Below are 15,892 nucleotides of genomic sequence, written 5' to 3'. Positions count from 1 at the left end.
GCCCTGTGGCACCACAGCCTGTCACTCAGCCATTACAGAGAAATCAAACTGGTAAGGTGTGCTGTTTTCCTCAATAAACCTTTTATGTTTGCTACCTGGTATGCATCTTCCTTCTTCCTTTACTTCTCATATATCCACTCAACCCTGAGCACATATTGTGTCCCAGGTAACTGACAATGTACTGCTATGGTACCCCCTGATGCCTCTCTGTGTAGCAAGAATCACATGCTGGATTCATGCTGGTGAGTTCTAGAGGTTGGGCACTCTCTTTCTCAAACATCACCACACATGTTTCTATAGAGGTTTTACAAATGTATGCGTATATTACAGTGACTTTCACTTTTTGAGGATTTAAGACTTCAATTCTTTGAGTTGAATATAATCTAGATCCCTAAGACCATAGCCACAATATCTACTCAGTTTCCCCATTGGAATTGTTTTTCTTATTGGCGGGAGAGAGCTGCTGCCAGTTCATTGGGAAGGGATGTTTGATCTCATTCTTTAGCACTGATTGCTCAGAAAACTTTATTTCTTCAGGGATCACTGGTCTTTTAGATGTTGGGTCTCTGAACACTGGTTGAGTGGAAAAGTAGACAATACCCAAGCTGGCTCTTTGGGGCAAAAAAACACTATAAAAATTAGCACAAGATTAATATATGCAAACAGATGCAATGTGAACATACAGAGTTGGGGCAGGGGATGAAAAAAGAGGGTCAACAAGGAAGATTATTAAAACCTTTTAAAAGATTTAAATTAAAGACACTAGGGAACAAGTGTGTGCAGCACTGATAGCATGTACACGGCTTTGTGTGGTGTTCTGCAGGAGCCATCTGTAGTACCTTCTCCAGCCCGGTGAGCCTTCTATCACTGCCTGTAATCCTTGGCAGCCATATAGCCATTAAGACACTCAGTAGAAAAAGGAAGAAAATCAATATGTGTTTTATTCCATGGTCTTCCACATGAATACAAAAACATCTTCATGAACTGGGAAGTCAGTTGTATGTCTTCAGATTGCCAAGTTTAGTACTTGACCACAAAATAGCAGGGAAGGAGAAAGATTAAATAAGGAGTCTTATAAATCTGCTCCTCCCGGGGGAGGACGGTGAGATGTGATGTTGCTTATTTTTGTACTGTCATCATGAAGCTGGTGGTCACTAAAAGGCAGAACTTTGGAAGGTGAAGGAGAAGGAGAAATAGGAGCACTGTGGGTGTGAGTCAGCCCTAATAGTCCAGTTCCTATCAGAATTTGGAAGAGATGTGCCTTGTGACCATTCTTGCTCACTCCCACAACCCGGCATGTGGGTAACAAGCACGTGTGCACATGGCTGGCCCCTCCCACAGCCAATGTCTCGTCACTTTGCTATGAGCACAGAGCAAGAGCCCTGGAATTTAACAGGATGAGTCGCAAGTCTAACTAGAGGTTTAGCAGCTGTATGATCTTGGGTTGGTAGTTTGTCTCTCATGGAGCCTCAGGTTCAGTCTTTATATGTTGGTAAAATAACTGATAATTGTATAGTGTTATTATGAGTGTATGGATACATATTATACAGTGATAAAATATGATAAATGTGGGCTGGGAAATGGCTTAGTGGTTAAGGCACTTGCCCGTGAAGCCTAAGGACCCATGTTTGACTCTCTAGGTTCCACGTACGCCAGACACACAAGGTGACGCTAGCACACAAGGTCACACATGTGCACAAGGTGGCACATGTGACTGGAGTTCAATTGTACTGGATGGAGGCCTTGGTGGGCCAATTCTCCCTCTGTCTCTCTCACTTTCTATCTCTTTTGTTTTCTCTCTCATTAATCAAAAAAAAAAAAAAAGATAAATGTTAGTTGTTATTGTCACTGCTGCTAAGTTTCTTCTACCAACTAAGTCCTCTAAAACATTCTTCTCTTATCTGCTACCATTGTGCCTTTGAGAAGAGAACATCATAATACCCTCCCAACACCCAACACACACACGCGCATGCATGCACGTGTGAACACACTCCCCCCTCATCCCCTCTAATAAGAAGTTAGTTTAAATCTGGCTGTCCTATATCCCCCTCCACTATTCCTAAATTTCTTTCAGGCAAGCTGCAATCTTTTTCTAAAGGCTGGGCTTAGGCCAGATGCCAGGTAGAGTCCCATATGGCTTCTGTTTCTGACCTCTCCAAGGCTTCCTTTTACCTCACTTTGCTGTGTTTCTGGTGGGCTTCCCGAGCCACAGGGATGGACAACCCTGCCTATCTCTTATAGGAGTGGAATGGGTGTTAGCACACCATAGGTGTGACTGTTAAACTACTCTCCACATTAGTTCTGCCATTTCACAACTGTGTTACTGGTGTGAGTTCAAGCCTGGAGTCTCAGGAGGATTTTAGGCACTCCTTGCTAAAGCAGAAAGTGAATCTATTTTTGATTCATTTGCATTTCCATGGCTCCTCTAGGAACAGCCATCCTTTGCATTGGTGGGAGGTGAAGGTGGGGGGAAAGCATCACCTTAGGTGGCCACCTACACAGTGCCATTAGAGACACTGCCCAAAGCACAAAGCTCTAACAATGTGGGATGGTCTAAATGCAACTTTACTCTTCCCAGAGACACCTCAGCCACAGGCTCCATCTGTCTTCCCCAATAGCACTTAAGTCAGTCTACAAAGGCAGGTGGTCTAAGTGCATCCTGATGTGTTCCAGAGAGAGGAGATCATGTATGGGGGAGGGCATGAGCTGGGGCTGGAGGACAGGAATGGGATATTCTAAAGGCCTGTCTTAGTGGAGGAAAGAAAAGAGAGCAAAGGTAGCCCCTCTCCATTCTGGCTCCATCAGAATGTGATCTTTCCCTTTAGCTGACACTTTCACCAGGAAGCCATTGCCATGTTACATCCTGGCCACAGGAACTCTCACTAGAGCTGAGCCAGTGCCATCACCATGTACTTGACCTCTAGAACAAAAGCTAAAGCCACCTCTTTTCTTGTAAACTACCCAGCCTCAGGTATTCTGTTATGTCTATATTTCCTGGCCTATAGTAATAGTTCTGAACCTAAGTTGTCTTTATTGGACTTAGATCTTAGGAACTGTGGTGGTTTGATTCAGGTGTCCCCCATAAACTTAGGTGCTCTGAATGCTAGTTTCCCAGCTGATGGAGATTTGGGAATTAACGCCTCCTGGAGGAAGTGTATTGTTGGGGGCAGGCTTATGGGTGTTATAGCCAGTTTCCTCTTGCCAGTGTTTTGCACACTCTCCTGTTGCTATGGTCCACCTTGAGTTGGCCAGGGGGTGATGTCCACCCTCTGCACCCTCTGCTCATGCCATCATTTTCCCCTGCCATTGTGGAGCTTCCCCCTTGAGCCTGTAAGCCAAAATAAATCTTTTTCTCAGAAGCTGCTCTTGGTTGGGTGATTTCTACCAGCAATGCGAACCGGACTGCAACAGGAATCAAAACATGAAGAGCAGGTCTGTGTGCAACAAACTGCTGCTGAGTGTACTTGTTTCTAGGTTCTGCATCTGGCCTAACGGAAGTGTGCACGTTTCCTAACCTTAGTATGTACACATACCCTTGTTCTTGCTATATTAACCTGAATGTGAGTTCTGAAATTCTAACCTCAGGGTTCATATTTTAGTCCCAATGAATCGTCTTTGATAGTAACAACATATTGTTGGTATTTTGTGCCAGTGACAGTGTCAAACTGTTCATATAGATTACCTGCTTTAATTCTCAATACAACTTCATGAAAAATCCAGTTGTCCACATTGAACAGATGAAAAATCCCAACACTGGCAGATGAAGTGTCTTACCTAAGTTCACTGATTAGCAAAGAGTCTGTCTCAGGAGGTGGCCACCTAAGGAGATGCTTATATCTACTAAGTGTAGCACTACCTCTGAGCTCATCTGACATGGAAAAACCTTCATACTTCCCATTCCAGCTCCTGCTGACCTTGTCACTTTCCAGGCCCTGTGTGCCATCATGCATTTTAGAATTGGTAGTGATGAACTTGGAGCAAGCAGCTCTACATTCATAAAGTTAAAAAGTAAATAGCATTTCCCCTTTGTTAGTGAAGTTTGCATGAGGACGATAAATGTGCAGCTTACAGAAGCCATCTTCAAAAATATAAAAGCTCTGACCCATACACTCAACCTCAGGCTCTTTCTCCTGATTCCTGCTAGCAACTGGAACCTCGAGGTAAGAAACTTCTGAATACAACCATTTGGTCATTCATTTATTTATTTGCCACCTTCAGTCAATCCAAAAAGAGATTATCTGGATTAAGCACAAAATATTACTGGATTGGCATAATGGCTTTTATTCTTAGCATCGTATCTGCTGAGGTAGGAGGACTGCTGTGAGTTCAAGGCCAGACTGGGTAACAGAGTAAGTTTCAGATCAGCCTAGTCTAGAGTGAGACCCTACCTCAAAACAAAACAAAACAAAACAAAACAAAACAAAACAAAACAAAACAACATTCCTGGGAATTAGGTCTTAATTAATCCCCTAAAGTGGAAGTATCAGAAGTAAGCAGACAGGAAGAAAGGGAATCCTTTCATTTGTCATCATGTTGAAAACCCCATTTTGACAAGCCCACACCCTCTTTGGTCTCTATTTTGTTTGGAGAGTTTTCCCTGACAGTTGGTGGTTTTATTTGCCAGAACCACAACAAAGGGGTCCTTGAGCCTTCATGGGAGAACTTCCTCAACCTGAACCTCTCCTAGGCCTCACAAAGGTGTTATTGTTGCCTGCTTGCTGGGCTCTGACACCTGAGGGAGATCAAAGGTACATTCTGAGGCTAGTATGACCAGTCCCCACCTCCTGACATAACATTAAAGATGATGATTAATCCCCTTGGCCTAGAAGGCCCCTTCCCAATTCTAAATACAAAGCCGGGTGGGGGTGGGGACTACATTTCCAGTCCAACAGGACACAATAAGCTGGCATTTTATGGCCTTCATTCTCTGCAACCAACTGCAGCTGCCCTCATATTTTCTAAACACCAACAGTTGTTCCACAGGTGCCATTTCTGTCACTGGAGAGTTTTCCTAAGAATTTCCACTGTTTTTGACTGCTGATTATGTGTTATGCACACTCAGATATAATGAACGTTATCCACAAATTCTGTGGGTCTGATATTATCACTCCCCTTTTGATGAAATCTTGAGGATCAGAGAAGTGGCTCAGTAAGACAACAAGGCCAAAACAGGTCATGAGGACATGAGCAGATACTCCAGCCTATATCTGGTGACCTGAAAGCCCATTTTCTCTCCTGTCTAAGATGGGCACATGATAAGCATGCACAATATTGCACAGCATTCAGAAGTGTGAGCTCTGGAGCCAAAGTAAAATTTGAGTTTTTTATTCTTAGAAATGAACATTATTGTGTCCTGGGGGAAAAGGCTAAACTTTTCTATGTCCTATTTTCTTAATTTATTAAAAACAGATGCAATAGAAAAAGCCAGTACCATTGTAAGAACAGACAGTGGGACTGAAATATGGGGAGTCACTCACATTCACTGTGAATGCTTGGAATTCTGAATTGAGAAGCATAAAAAAGGCCTGAAACTCAAGACTTGAGAAGTCAGATCACATGTGTTCCAATGAAAATATGTGGTGATTTAATTGGTCTTAATTCAGTTCAATGAACACAGGCAAGCAGGTATAGACCCACTTCAAGAGGAATAAAGTTGGCTCACTGTTGGACACTTCCTATGGAAGGAGACTTAAAGGCTCTGTAGGTAAGCTTTGCTAGTGGGAGAAGTAGGTGAGTCTTTTAAACTCAGTTAAGGAAACTATTTAGCATTGCTTAGAGCTCAAAGAAACATAAAACAAAATCTCAGATAGTACTTAAGGAATGTTTTTGTAATTGAGAACCCTCCCAGCAAAGTCAGCCAGTCTACTTTCCACACAATAACAATAGGTAGGTATTCAAAAGCAGGCCTTGGGAAGGGCTGACCCTGGCAGAAGCACAGTTCTTCACCTTCCTGTACAGGGCTACCCTGGGAGAAGCACAGCGTATCACCTCCTTGGGTAGGGATAGCCTTGCAGAAGCACCATGCATCACCTTTTTCAGTCCTCAGGCTCTGGAACAGGACCTGGAAAACTCTGTATTCCACATAACAGATCTGAGGCCAGCTTACCCCCAAGTGTCACACTCAGTAACTGGAGGAAGTGGGACTAGAAACTAATTAGCCCTCATCCCATTTATGTAACGTGGGAGCTATGAAAGAGATCACATTGCAAAGTGCCTAGAATGCTACAGATGCTCAGTGTCATGAGTTCAAGCTGAATATGTTTTTAAAGACCTTGCATTGTAATGTTTGTTAGAACTCTCTCATCTATGAGTTTGTCTCCAAAGTTTATCATAGCTGAGACATAAGAGAAAGACTTAGTTAACAAGTGTATCAATAGTTTATTCAAAGCATCTGCCAGTTACAACAATTACAAAAGGTTCAACTAATCAAGTGTTTCACACAAGTACCTAATTTCTCTCTAGTTGAAAATATTCTGACCTGTATTTCACTCCATTCTCTGCTCATCTCCCACTCTTCCTCTACTTTTTCCTAATTTTACTTATCTGGTAAAAATCCAAGGAGTCATCCATCTCAGTTTAACAGAGTAATGACTTTTAAATAAAAATATGGTAGAAATGGGTACTTATCGAAATGGAATGCTTTCAGACTCATGCATTTAAAGAAGATATAAATTTTAGGACAGGATCTAAATTTTAACTGCAATCTTAGAGAAAGCCTTTTCACTAATTCATGGAGAAAAATTAGCAGAGTGAAAACTGCTTATCAGTGTTCTTTTGAAGTCATGATATGTAGCCTAATTCTATAGATCATCGGGATGCTCCCAGGAAGATAGATTTATGTTGATAGAGTTCACTGGCCAAGTCAAGCAGACTCTTCAGGGAAGACTAGGGGAGGAGCGAGGCTTGGCCATGGTTGGGGCCCAAGTGTACTACTCATCATGCCAGGGTTTGCCTGACACTCTTGCACACTTTTATAGAAGTTGGTCCCTGAAAAATGACCTACAAATCAAAAGAAGGCAATAGAGGAGGGAGGGTGAAAAGAGCTAATGGGTAAAAGAGCCAGAAGCTCAGGGTCTCCTCCTGGGCTGTCTTCCACTGTATGTGGTAGCCTTGCCTTTGTGCACAGCATACTCACCCCCATGTGACAAGATGAAGTGCCACAGATGACAGCCAGCCGCGATGTTATCGGCTGCCCCTCACAGGTGAGGCCATGACCTTTCACATCTGCACCAATCATTCCTGGAAGAAAGCAAAACAAAATGAAAGTATCTTAGAAAAAGAAAGAAAATAAATAAAAAGAAAGGAAATTGAAAAAAGGAAAGATAGGGGAGCGTAAATAATTTTTAAAAGGACAAATAGCATGGCAGGCCAGTCTCAAATATAAACGAAAAGAACTTAACTTTCTTGCCCACTATGTGCAAACTAGGCTGGGCACTTCCCTTTTGCGTTATGTGGGTCAGTGCATGGCATCCCACCCTGTCACACTTCCGCTAGTTGTCATAATTTACACACTGAAAGCAGTGGTTGTCAGCCATTCGTGCTCACTAAATGCCACTCAATCTGCTGCGTTCTGACATGCACGTTATTGTTTGTTACGAACAGCATTGAGTAGATGTTATTAATGCCATAGAATGACACCAGAGGAGAAACAAAGGTCTACAGAGCTAGATGGCTTGCCTAAGGTCACAGTACTGGAAAGAGCACATGTGATGGAATCTGGGTCAACACATTATATGTCAGGCTCAAGGAAAGAGAAAGCAAAGAAACAGGAGACAATGTTTTTTGGCACTTGTAAATTGCCAAAAGCTTGCAGTGCTCCAAGTATGAAAGGACAAATGAGAGAGTCCCTATTAAATGAATGGCATGGAGCAGAAAGCTTCCTTTATATTGGAGAAACTTGGGCTTTTCACACAGAATAACTGTATTTCTTGATCCTTGCTGGGCAAGTGAGGCAGGGTATGAATCAAGAGCTGCTTGCAGCCACTCTCTATTCACATACTCAAACGACACTAGGCATCTTGTGTGAGCAAAATAATGTGCTGGGTATGATGTGGGGGCCACAGAGGTAAGTGGCATGACTATAACTTGAGACAGTAGGTAACAGGATAGGTGAGTGGGATGCAGAGAGAACAGAATCTGCTGACCTCAAGGCTCTCCACACTGACACCCTGCTCTTAAGCTCCAGCATAGGGCCTCTTTCTTGTACCTTCCATGTGCTCTTGCCACTGCTGGAGATGCTATTCCTCAGCCTCACCACCAGGCTAGCTCCTGTTTATTCCTAACTCAAGTGTCACTAGTTCAGAAAGGGCCCTCCTAACTCTGTAGGAAAGACTGTCTCTCTGTTCAACATTTCCTTGCACCAATGGATGTCCACAGAAGACACTGGCAAGGCTGAGTTATGATACGCCATTTGCTCCCTTTTCTGGTAAGAGCTGCAGGATGCTGGCATGGCCTTACATGTCTAGAAGCCCAGAACCTACTGCAGTTGTTAGCTAGGGCAGGATGGGAGAGTGTAAGGAGCACATGCAGTGATGAAGAGGGCGGGATGCCCTCCACCGTGCTCACAGTCTGTGAGGGAGACAGAAGCTTGAATGCAGAATCTCAACACAAAAGAATTAGTTCACATGTCCAAGAGATGCTGCGGAACTCACAGTGTTTTTATAAGCAGTCGAATGCATACTAAGTTCCACAGGACTTGCCTGGGGGAAGACAGAGTGGTAGCGACATAACAGGCCACACAACTGCAGACCCTGAAGGCCCTAATTGCTCAGAAAGCAGGCCATTCTACAAAGTGGGAAGCGGGGGGGCCAATGAGAGGCCTCAGCAGCTCTTCAGGTGTGTTCTGTTGCTTTCTTTCCCTAGCACTACCTTCTGAACACAGTTGTATAGAGGCCCAGCGACAGGGTGAGCACAGCTCTGTTGAAATTTCAGGTTGGTTATAATGTAATTATATCCCAGCAAGCAGGCAACTGAGGTCTGAGGCTTGGGCCTACAAAGGTCTTGACCTGTTTGTTTTCAGGGTCAGCCTACTGTTCTGTTCAGTGTGGTAACAGCCGTCCCAACAGCCTGCAATTCTCAGACTGGCCAGGAGATGGAAGGGAAGGGGAAGCCAGAGCCCATCTCCTCCTTTTCCTTTTCCAATGGGGGGCAGAATGTGGGTGGAGGCTGTGTCCCTGACGCCCTCAGCAAGAGAACAGGGCACCAGCAACTCCTGGTGTCCAGCAGGCTCAGACTTCGAGAACTCTCTTCTTTCCTGACCTCCCAAACCAGGTGGCAGCAGTTTCTTACTGAGCTCTAGATTCCTCTTCACATCACCTGGTCATTATTTTTCTGTATGAAATTCACACTTTTTAACACTAACTGTGGCTCCTGTTTTTCTTTGTGAATCCTGAGCTCCTATTCAGGGAATTTGAGCTGTAGGAGAGGAAGAAACTCCAAATATGAGCTAATTTTATGTATGTGTATATACATGTGCATGCATGTGAGGGTGGGCACACCTATGCTACAGAACATGTGTGGGTCAGGGAACACATTTCAGATCAGTCCTGGCCTTTCCACCTCATTTGAGGCAGTGTTTATCTCTCTGGATCTCACTGTGCTGTTGTTTTTTGCTGAGCTCACCATGAACTTTCCGATCTCCATCTCCCATGTCACTATTGGTATGCTTCTGGCTTTCTACAGGGTGTCGGGTGAGGATCAAAGTTGGGTACTCAGGCTTGAGTGATTGGTGCTTTATCCATGGAGCCATCTCCCAGCCCATTAGAGCTAATTTTAAAAGTCATGTGTGACTCAGGTATAGGTGTGTCCTATTTTCTAAGCAGAACAGGTAACTAAGGCGAATGGTACTATTACTGTATTGATTTTATACATGAGGAAACTAGAGCTTAGGAAGGAAGAGTAACTTCACCAGGGCACAAAGCTCCCAAGAAGAAAGATAGCTTGGGCTGAGAATCTAAAAGAGTTTTAGCTCTGCTTTTGCCACAAATCTGAATTTGTTCTCCATCTCAAAATGGAGAGAAACAAATTCCACATAGAGGTTCTTCTTCAGCCGTGTTCAGCACACAAAATGCACTACATGCTGAGTAATGTCTCTTTGTCAGGAAACACAAAAACAAAACCCATCTTTGTGAGGATCTTAAGTTTCCAGCCTTGAGACACAGACACTTATGACACTTGTATAGCACCAGTAATAGTCCAGTCTTGCCAGGCATGGTGGCACAAACCTTTAATCCCAGCACTCAGGAGGCACAGGAAGGAGGATCACTGTGATTCAAGTTTGAGGCCAACCTGGAACTACAGAGTGAGTTCCAGGTCAACTGGTGCTAGAGTGAGACGCTGCCTTGATAAAAATAAAAACCAAACAAACAAACAAAAAAAGTGATCCCAGTCTTGCCCAGTTTTCTCTCATGGAAGGATCTCCACACTGCCCAATGTCATAAGATTTCAGTAGCATATGGGCAACACTCTCTGTGAGACCACATGCACCCAAGGGCTGACATTTTCATTTCCTTGCACCCTGTAGAGCATAAAGGGGCTGCTCCTGAGGCCCAGGTATAAGCAGGGGAAAGCAGGAGACAGTGGGAAGCACTTTCTCCTTTCTGAATAAACACATTTCATCATCTATAGCGAAACCACTGGTTGCACAACCGCCAGTTGCACGTGTACATTAAGAGAAAATGCACAAAACAAGTCTTTGACAAGGGCAGCTCTCATGGTGCTGGGAACGGTCAGTGACTAAACACGTGTCAGTTTATCCTGCATTCTTCAGGAAGCTTAAGGCAGATACAGCAGCTGAAGACACAGGCACCAGAAATAAATAAATAAATAAATATATATATATATATATATATATATATATATATATATATATATATAGTGCCACAGTTAACTGCATTTGCTCTGACCCTTGTACAATGGTCACCTGATAGTTGCTCACTACATTTCTGCTGAATGCAAAACAAATACCAGGAAATATGCATACTGATTTAAGCAGTCAACTCAGGGTACCTCACTTAATAACTCTCTCTTGCCTCTCAAAATTCAGATGCAGTTCATATCAAGCAGTGTGTTTACAAATAAAATTCAAAAGGAAAATGTAAACAATGTGTAGCTCTCTTATTTCCCATTATGTACTGTCTCCATCTCTTTCCTATCAATCCAACCTTCCATGCAAACATTTACTGAGTAACTATTATATATAAAAGAAAAGAGACTTCACCCATGTTATGATTAAGGGCATATTATCCTATAATTTATCAAACCACAGCTGCTTTGAAAACTTTATAGGGTTATATGGAAGAAAAACATCCCAAGTTCTATCATTTGTGTTATAATTATCTTACTTCATAGTTACATAAACTGCTTTACAGCTTACAAAACATCCTCAAACACTGTACCCTTTATTTAATCTTCAGAAAAATCTTGTGATGCATGTATTTTATTTCCCTTTTGTATTTGGCAAAGCTGAAATTTAGAGAGGTTAAATAATTTCATAAAATTTATGTAGCCAGTCAAGGGTAGAGATATAACTCACATTAGGGTTATCCAGTCTTTTAGTCTCCTACACTGGTACCTTGAAGTGAAAACCTCAGATACCTTCATAGGAGAAGAAAAGATGAGTTTTGAACATTACTTAAGATTGCATTTGTTCTTGATTCAGCCATTTGAAGGAAAGAGCTGACTGTTAAATTTCATCAAATGAGTTGTTTGACTAAGCCCGCTGAGAGGCTGGATACTCTGGCAGGCACTCAGCAGGGATCAACAACCTCATGTATAGAGAGCCTGGCTAACTGCAAAGTTCTGAAAGGCGGAATCACAGCAAAGACATTGTCTTTGCCCCAGCTCAAGTGTATGAATAGGCAAATGATTAGTTCGATTATTTCAATTAATATTTCTGCTCCATAGAACATAATATATGGGGTTGGCATTATGGGCAAGTACTTAAAAACAAGATTTTCATCGTGTGAACTACTAAGTTTCATGTCTTTTTTTGTGCTTCACTTTTCACATGTGTGTAGTTTAAATGCAGCTTCCACATAGAAGTATCTGTGATGGAAACTGTAAGTGTTAGTACATGTGAAGTGTTTGAACAGAGAAAGGTCTCCACTGGAGCTGTAGGATTCACTCGTCAGCTGCTGCATGAGGCAATTGAGCACTTGCAACGTGGCTCACATAACTGAGCAACTAAACTTTCTGTATTATTCAAATAAATTTAGTTACATGAAATTAGTTGCCCCACTGTATTGGACAGAGCAGGTTAGCACATTGCAAACACCACATGATGTTTGATTTTTTCATTATTTTGTTATTTTTATGGCTGTTATTGGCGTTTTGCTTGATCTTTTTCCTCTCACACTTAGGCCTCAAACTTGCTTATATACTGCCTTTTGGAAATTGTTGTAGATATAGAACCTCAATTTCCATTTCTGAAGATGGTGGTAATAACACTTAACAGCAAATGTATTATGGTAATTAAGTAATATCTATGGGAACACAGCAGTTCCAATCAGATGACAACCATGTAATCCAAGAGCATCATCAGGGCCTGGGATAAGCAGGGCTCTAAGTAGGCCTTTCCCACATATCCCTGCATATGCCCTGCTTGTCTGTTTCTGCTCCCTCTGCCAAGAGTAGGTTTTCCACCATTACACCCCAACACTCTAGTACTTGGGAACCTCCATTCTGAAGCCTCACTTCTAGCATCAGAAACCTCTCCATACCACGTCACACCCCATCTTCTAATCACCCCACCCAGGCAGAGCTGATGAGGCCTCCTTCTCTCTTGCCCCACCTCATGACTCTGTAGCTCCTATCATTGCGCTTAGTTGTTTATTTGTCTGCACAGCCATTTTTCTCTGCCAGAAGATGAGCAGGCAGAGACTTGGAAATTCTTCCTTTAATTGACATGAAATAATTGCATATTGATTGGAAACCACAGGGAGTCAGCCATCTTTTTCTGCTGTTGCCACATGGATGAATGGAATGTGTAGGCAGAAGTCATATACTATTGAAGCAAAAGACATTTCTAGATCACAGTAGCACATTCATTATGAACAATTGTTCTGTGACTTCAATATGAAAAAAAGTAAAAATACTGAAGAGTTTGAGTGACAGCTCATGGGTAATAATAATAAAATTACTGGAGCCTCATAAAACACCTTGTTCAAACTTGTCAAAAATAACTGGAAAAACATAAAGGTTCCCTTGATTTTGGAGAGATTGCTTTGTGTCTAACACTTTGCAAACAGAATTCTCATGGCAATCTTGTGAGCTGGTTAGTACTGTACTATTTCACCACACCTTTTACCCTGCATGAAAGTCAACTCAAGATTAATCAATTGAAAACCAGAAATAGTTTAAAACTAGAATCTAAAGCTACTGGAGGGAGACATAGGAAACACACTGGAAGTTACAGGCATAGGCAAGAACTTTCTAAACAGGACTCCAATAGCACAAATGGTTGTTCTATGATCAACAAATAGGACTACATGAAACTATTGCAAAGGAAACTATTAGGAGAATGAACAGAAAGCCTACAACAAAAAGTAAACTCCACCAAACTGCCAGTCAAGAGAATGGGGTAATGAAATGAACAAACAGTTCTCAAAAGAAGAAACAAATGGGCAATGGATATTTCTAAAAATGTTTAACATCCTTAGTCACTAGAGAAATATAAAGCAAAACCGCTTTGAGAGCTCATCTCACACCAGTCAGCAAGGCTAGCATCAAGAAAACTTACGGTAAGAAATGTTGGTGAGAGTGTAGGGACAGTGGAGCCCTTACTCACTGTTGGTTGGAATATTAGCTGGAGCAGACATTGCGGAAATGAATGTGCAGTTTTCTTAAAAAGCTAAAGATTAAATTAACATATGACCTAGACCTACCTCTCCTGGGCATTTACCCAAAGGAATCTATATCCTACCACAGAAATATTTTGCACATCCATGTTCATTGCTGCTCTATGCACAATAGCTAGGAAATGGAATCAGGCTAGATGTCCATTACCTGATGAATAGATAATAAAAATGTGGTACATATAAACAATGGAATTTTATTTAGCTATAAAGACAGGAAGTTATGAAGCTTGCAAAGAAATGGGTGAACTGGAAAATAATTGTACTAGGTGAGGTAACTCAGGCCCATAAAGGCAAAATCACATGTTCTTTTTCATATGAGGATTCTAAGGTTTAATATTTATACATTTTTAATTAGGAAGGTCTGAGATGGGTATAAGATATGATACTAGATAGGAGACCATGAGAGGGGAACAAGAGGTGAGCAGAAGGGGAGAGGACAAAAGGGAACACAGAACATGGAAGTAGCTGTGGCAGAGGGAGGGAAGAAACCACAAACAAAATTTATTTGAAAACCACCATAATGAAATCTCATTTCTGTCTGCTAGTAAAAATAATAAAAATAAATAAATTTTAAAAAGAAAACTGGAAAGGATTTTGTACATGAGGTATGTGTGCATTAGTGTTTCATGTATGTGGGTGCAAATGTGTATAGGTATGTGTGCACGTGAGTGTGGAGTCTAGATGTTGATGCTGGGGTGTCTTGCTCTACCACTTGCCACCTTATTTGGGAGTTGCTTAAATTCAGAGCTCACCTATTATCTAGACTTGCTAACCAGCAAACTCCCGGGATTCTCTACTTCTGCCTCCCCAAGATGGTACCACATGTGCACACCACCATGCCTGGAATTATACAGAGAAATCTGAACTCAGGTCTTCATGCTTACATGGCAAGTTATTTACCCACTAAGCCATCTCCAGAGCCCTGAGGGGGGAAAAAAAGATTTTTAAGTAATTTGTCCAAGATCCCTCACTTCTAGAACAGGAGTATAGGATGTTGCATCCATAAGTACCTGTGTCTAATTCTACCCTGCCCTACAGTAATTCATTTCTTTTTAGCTACTTACAATGATCCCAAATATTTCTAGAAGTACAGTTAAACTAAGTATCTTTCAAAATTTATTGTCACAATGCCAGTACAGCAAGCCTACAGGATTAACCTGGAGCCTAATTAATGAAGAACAAGAACACAGTTGAAAAGCACCTGAAATCCTATGGTTGGGCAAAGTACTGTCTTGACTGAAAGAAGTGTGGTCTAGAATTCACCCAACTAAAACCCTACATTTCCCTTTTAGAAAGTCCTGTGTTTTGGGCTGGAGAGATGGCTTAGTGGTTAAGCGCTTGCCTGTGAAGCCTAAGGACTCCGGTTCGAGGCTCGGTTCCCCAGGTCCCACGTTAGCCAGATGCACAAGGGGGCGCATGCGTCTGGAGTTCGTTTGCAGAGGCTGGAAGCCCTGGCGCGCCCATTCTCTCTCTCTCCCTCTATCTGTCTTTCTCTCTGTGTCTGTTGCTCTCAAATAAACAAATAAAAAAGTTTAAAAAAAAATTAAAAAAAAAAGAAAGTCCTGTGTTTTATCTATAGAGTTTTTAAATGATTTGGCACTTTCCCACACTCTCAGCTTCCATAGGAAGAAAATAGGTCTTGTGGATGGACATTTAGCAGACACTGTAGGTCCTTGGGGGTCACAGTTAAGACAAAGGCTGTGGGATTAGACTGCTTGGCTTCAAGTCTGGAATATCAATGAGATCCCTTAACCTTCCTGTGCCTCAGATTGCTGATATATAAGGTTGAATGATGGCATAAAGTAGTCTGTAGGCTCCTGTGAAGATTAGATGAGTAGAATAACCCCTGGGACAATGTCCTCCATATATTCATTACTGCTCCTGCCACCACCCACACATAGCTCTCAACCTTCAGTGTCCAAAGCCAGAGAGCTCACAGACTTTCCTGACAGCTACTCAGGCTCACTTAGATTGACTGGAGAAACCGTTGCTTGTCCTTGAGGATCCAGCTGATGTGAGGGTAATAGGAGAAGGGG

General features: G+C 42.2%; 1 protein-coding gene across 9 annotated transcripts in view; it reads right to left on the bottom strand.

Moving 5' to 3' along the window:
- Nucleotides 1-15,892, bottom strand: part of Fggy (FGGY carbohydrate kinase domain containing) — a 492,311-nt gene that overhangs the window by 159,549 nt on the left and 316,870 nt on the right. For all 9 annotated transcript variants that reach the window (XM_045151276.1, XM_045151274.1, XM_045151282.1 and 6 more), the window contains one exon: nt 7,136-7,239. In XM_045151276.1, the coding sequence (XP_045007211.1) occupies nt 7,136-7,239 (104 nt within the window). The remainder of the gene's footprint in view (nt 1-7,135; nt 7,240-15,892) is intronic.

The sequence above is a fragment of the Jaculus jaculus genome, chromosome 5 (assembly GCF_020740685.1).
Source record: "Jaculus jaculus isolate mJacJac1 chromosome 5, mJacJac1.mat.Y.cur, whole genome shotgun sequence".
In the NCBI taxonomy this organism is placed as follows: Eukaryota; Metazoa; Chordata; class Mammalia; order Rodentia; family Dipodidae; genus Jaculus; species Jaculus jaculus.
Note: the sequence above shows the minus strand (reverse complement) of the source record. Positions and strands in the feature narration are given on the sequence as shown.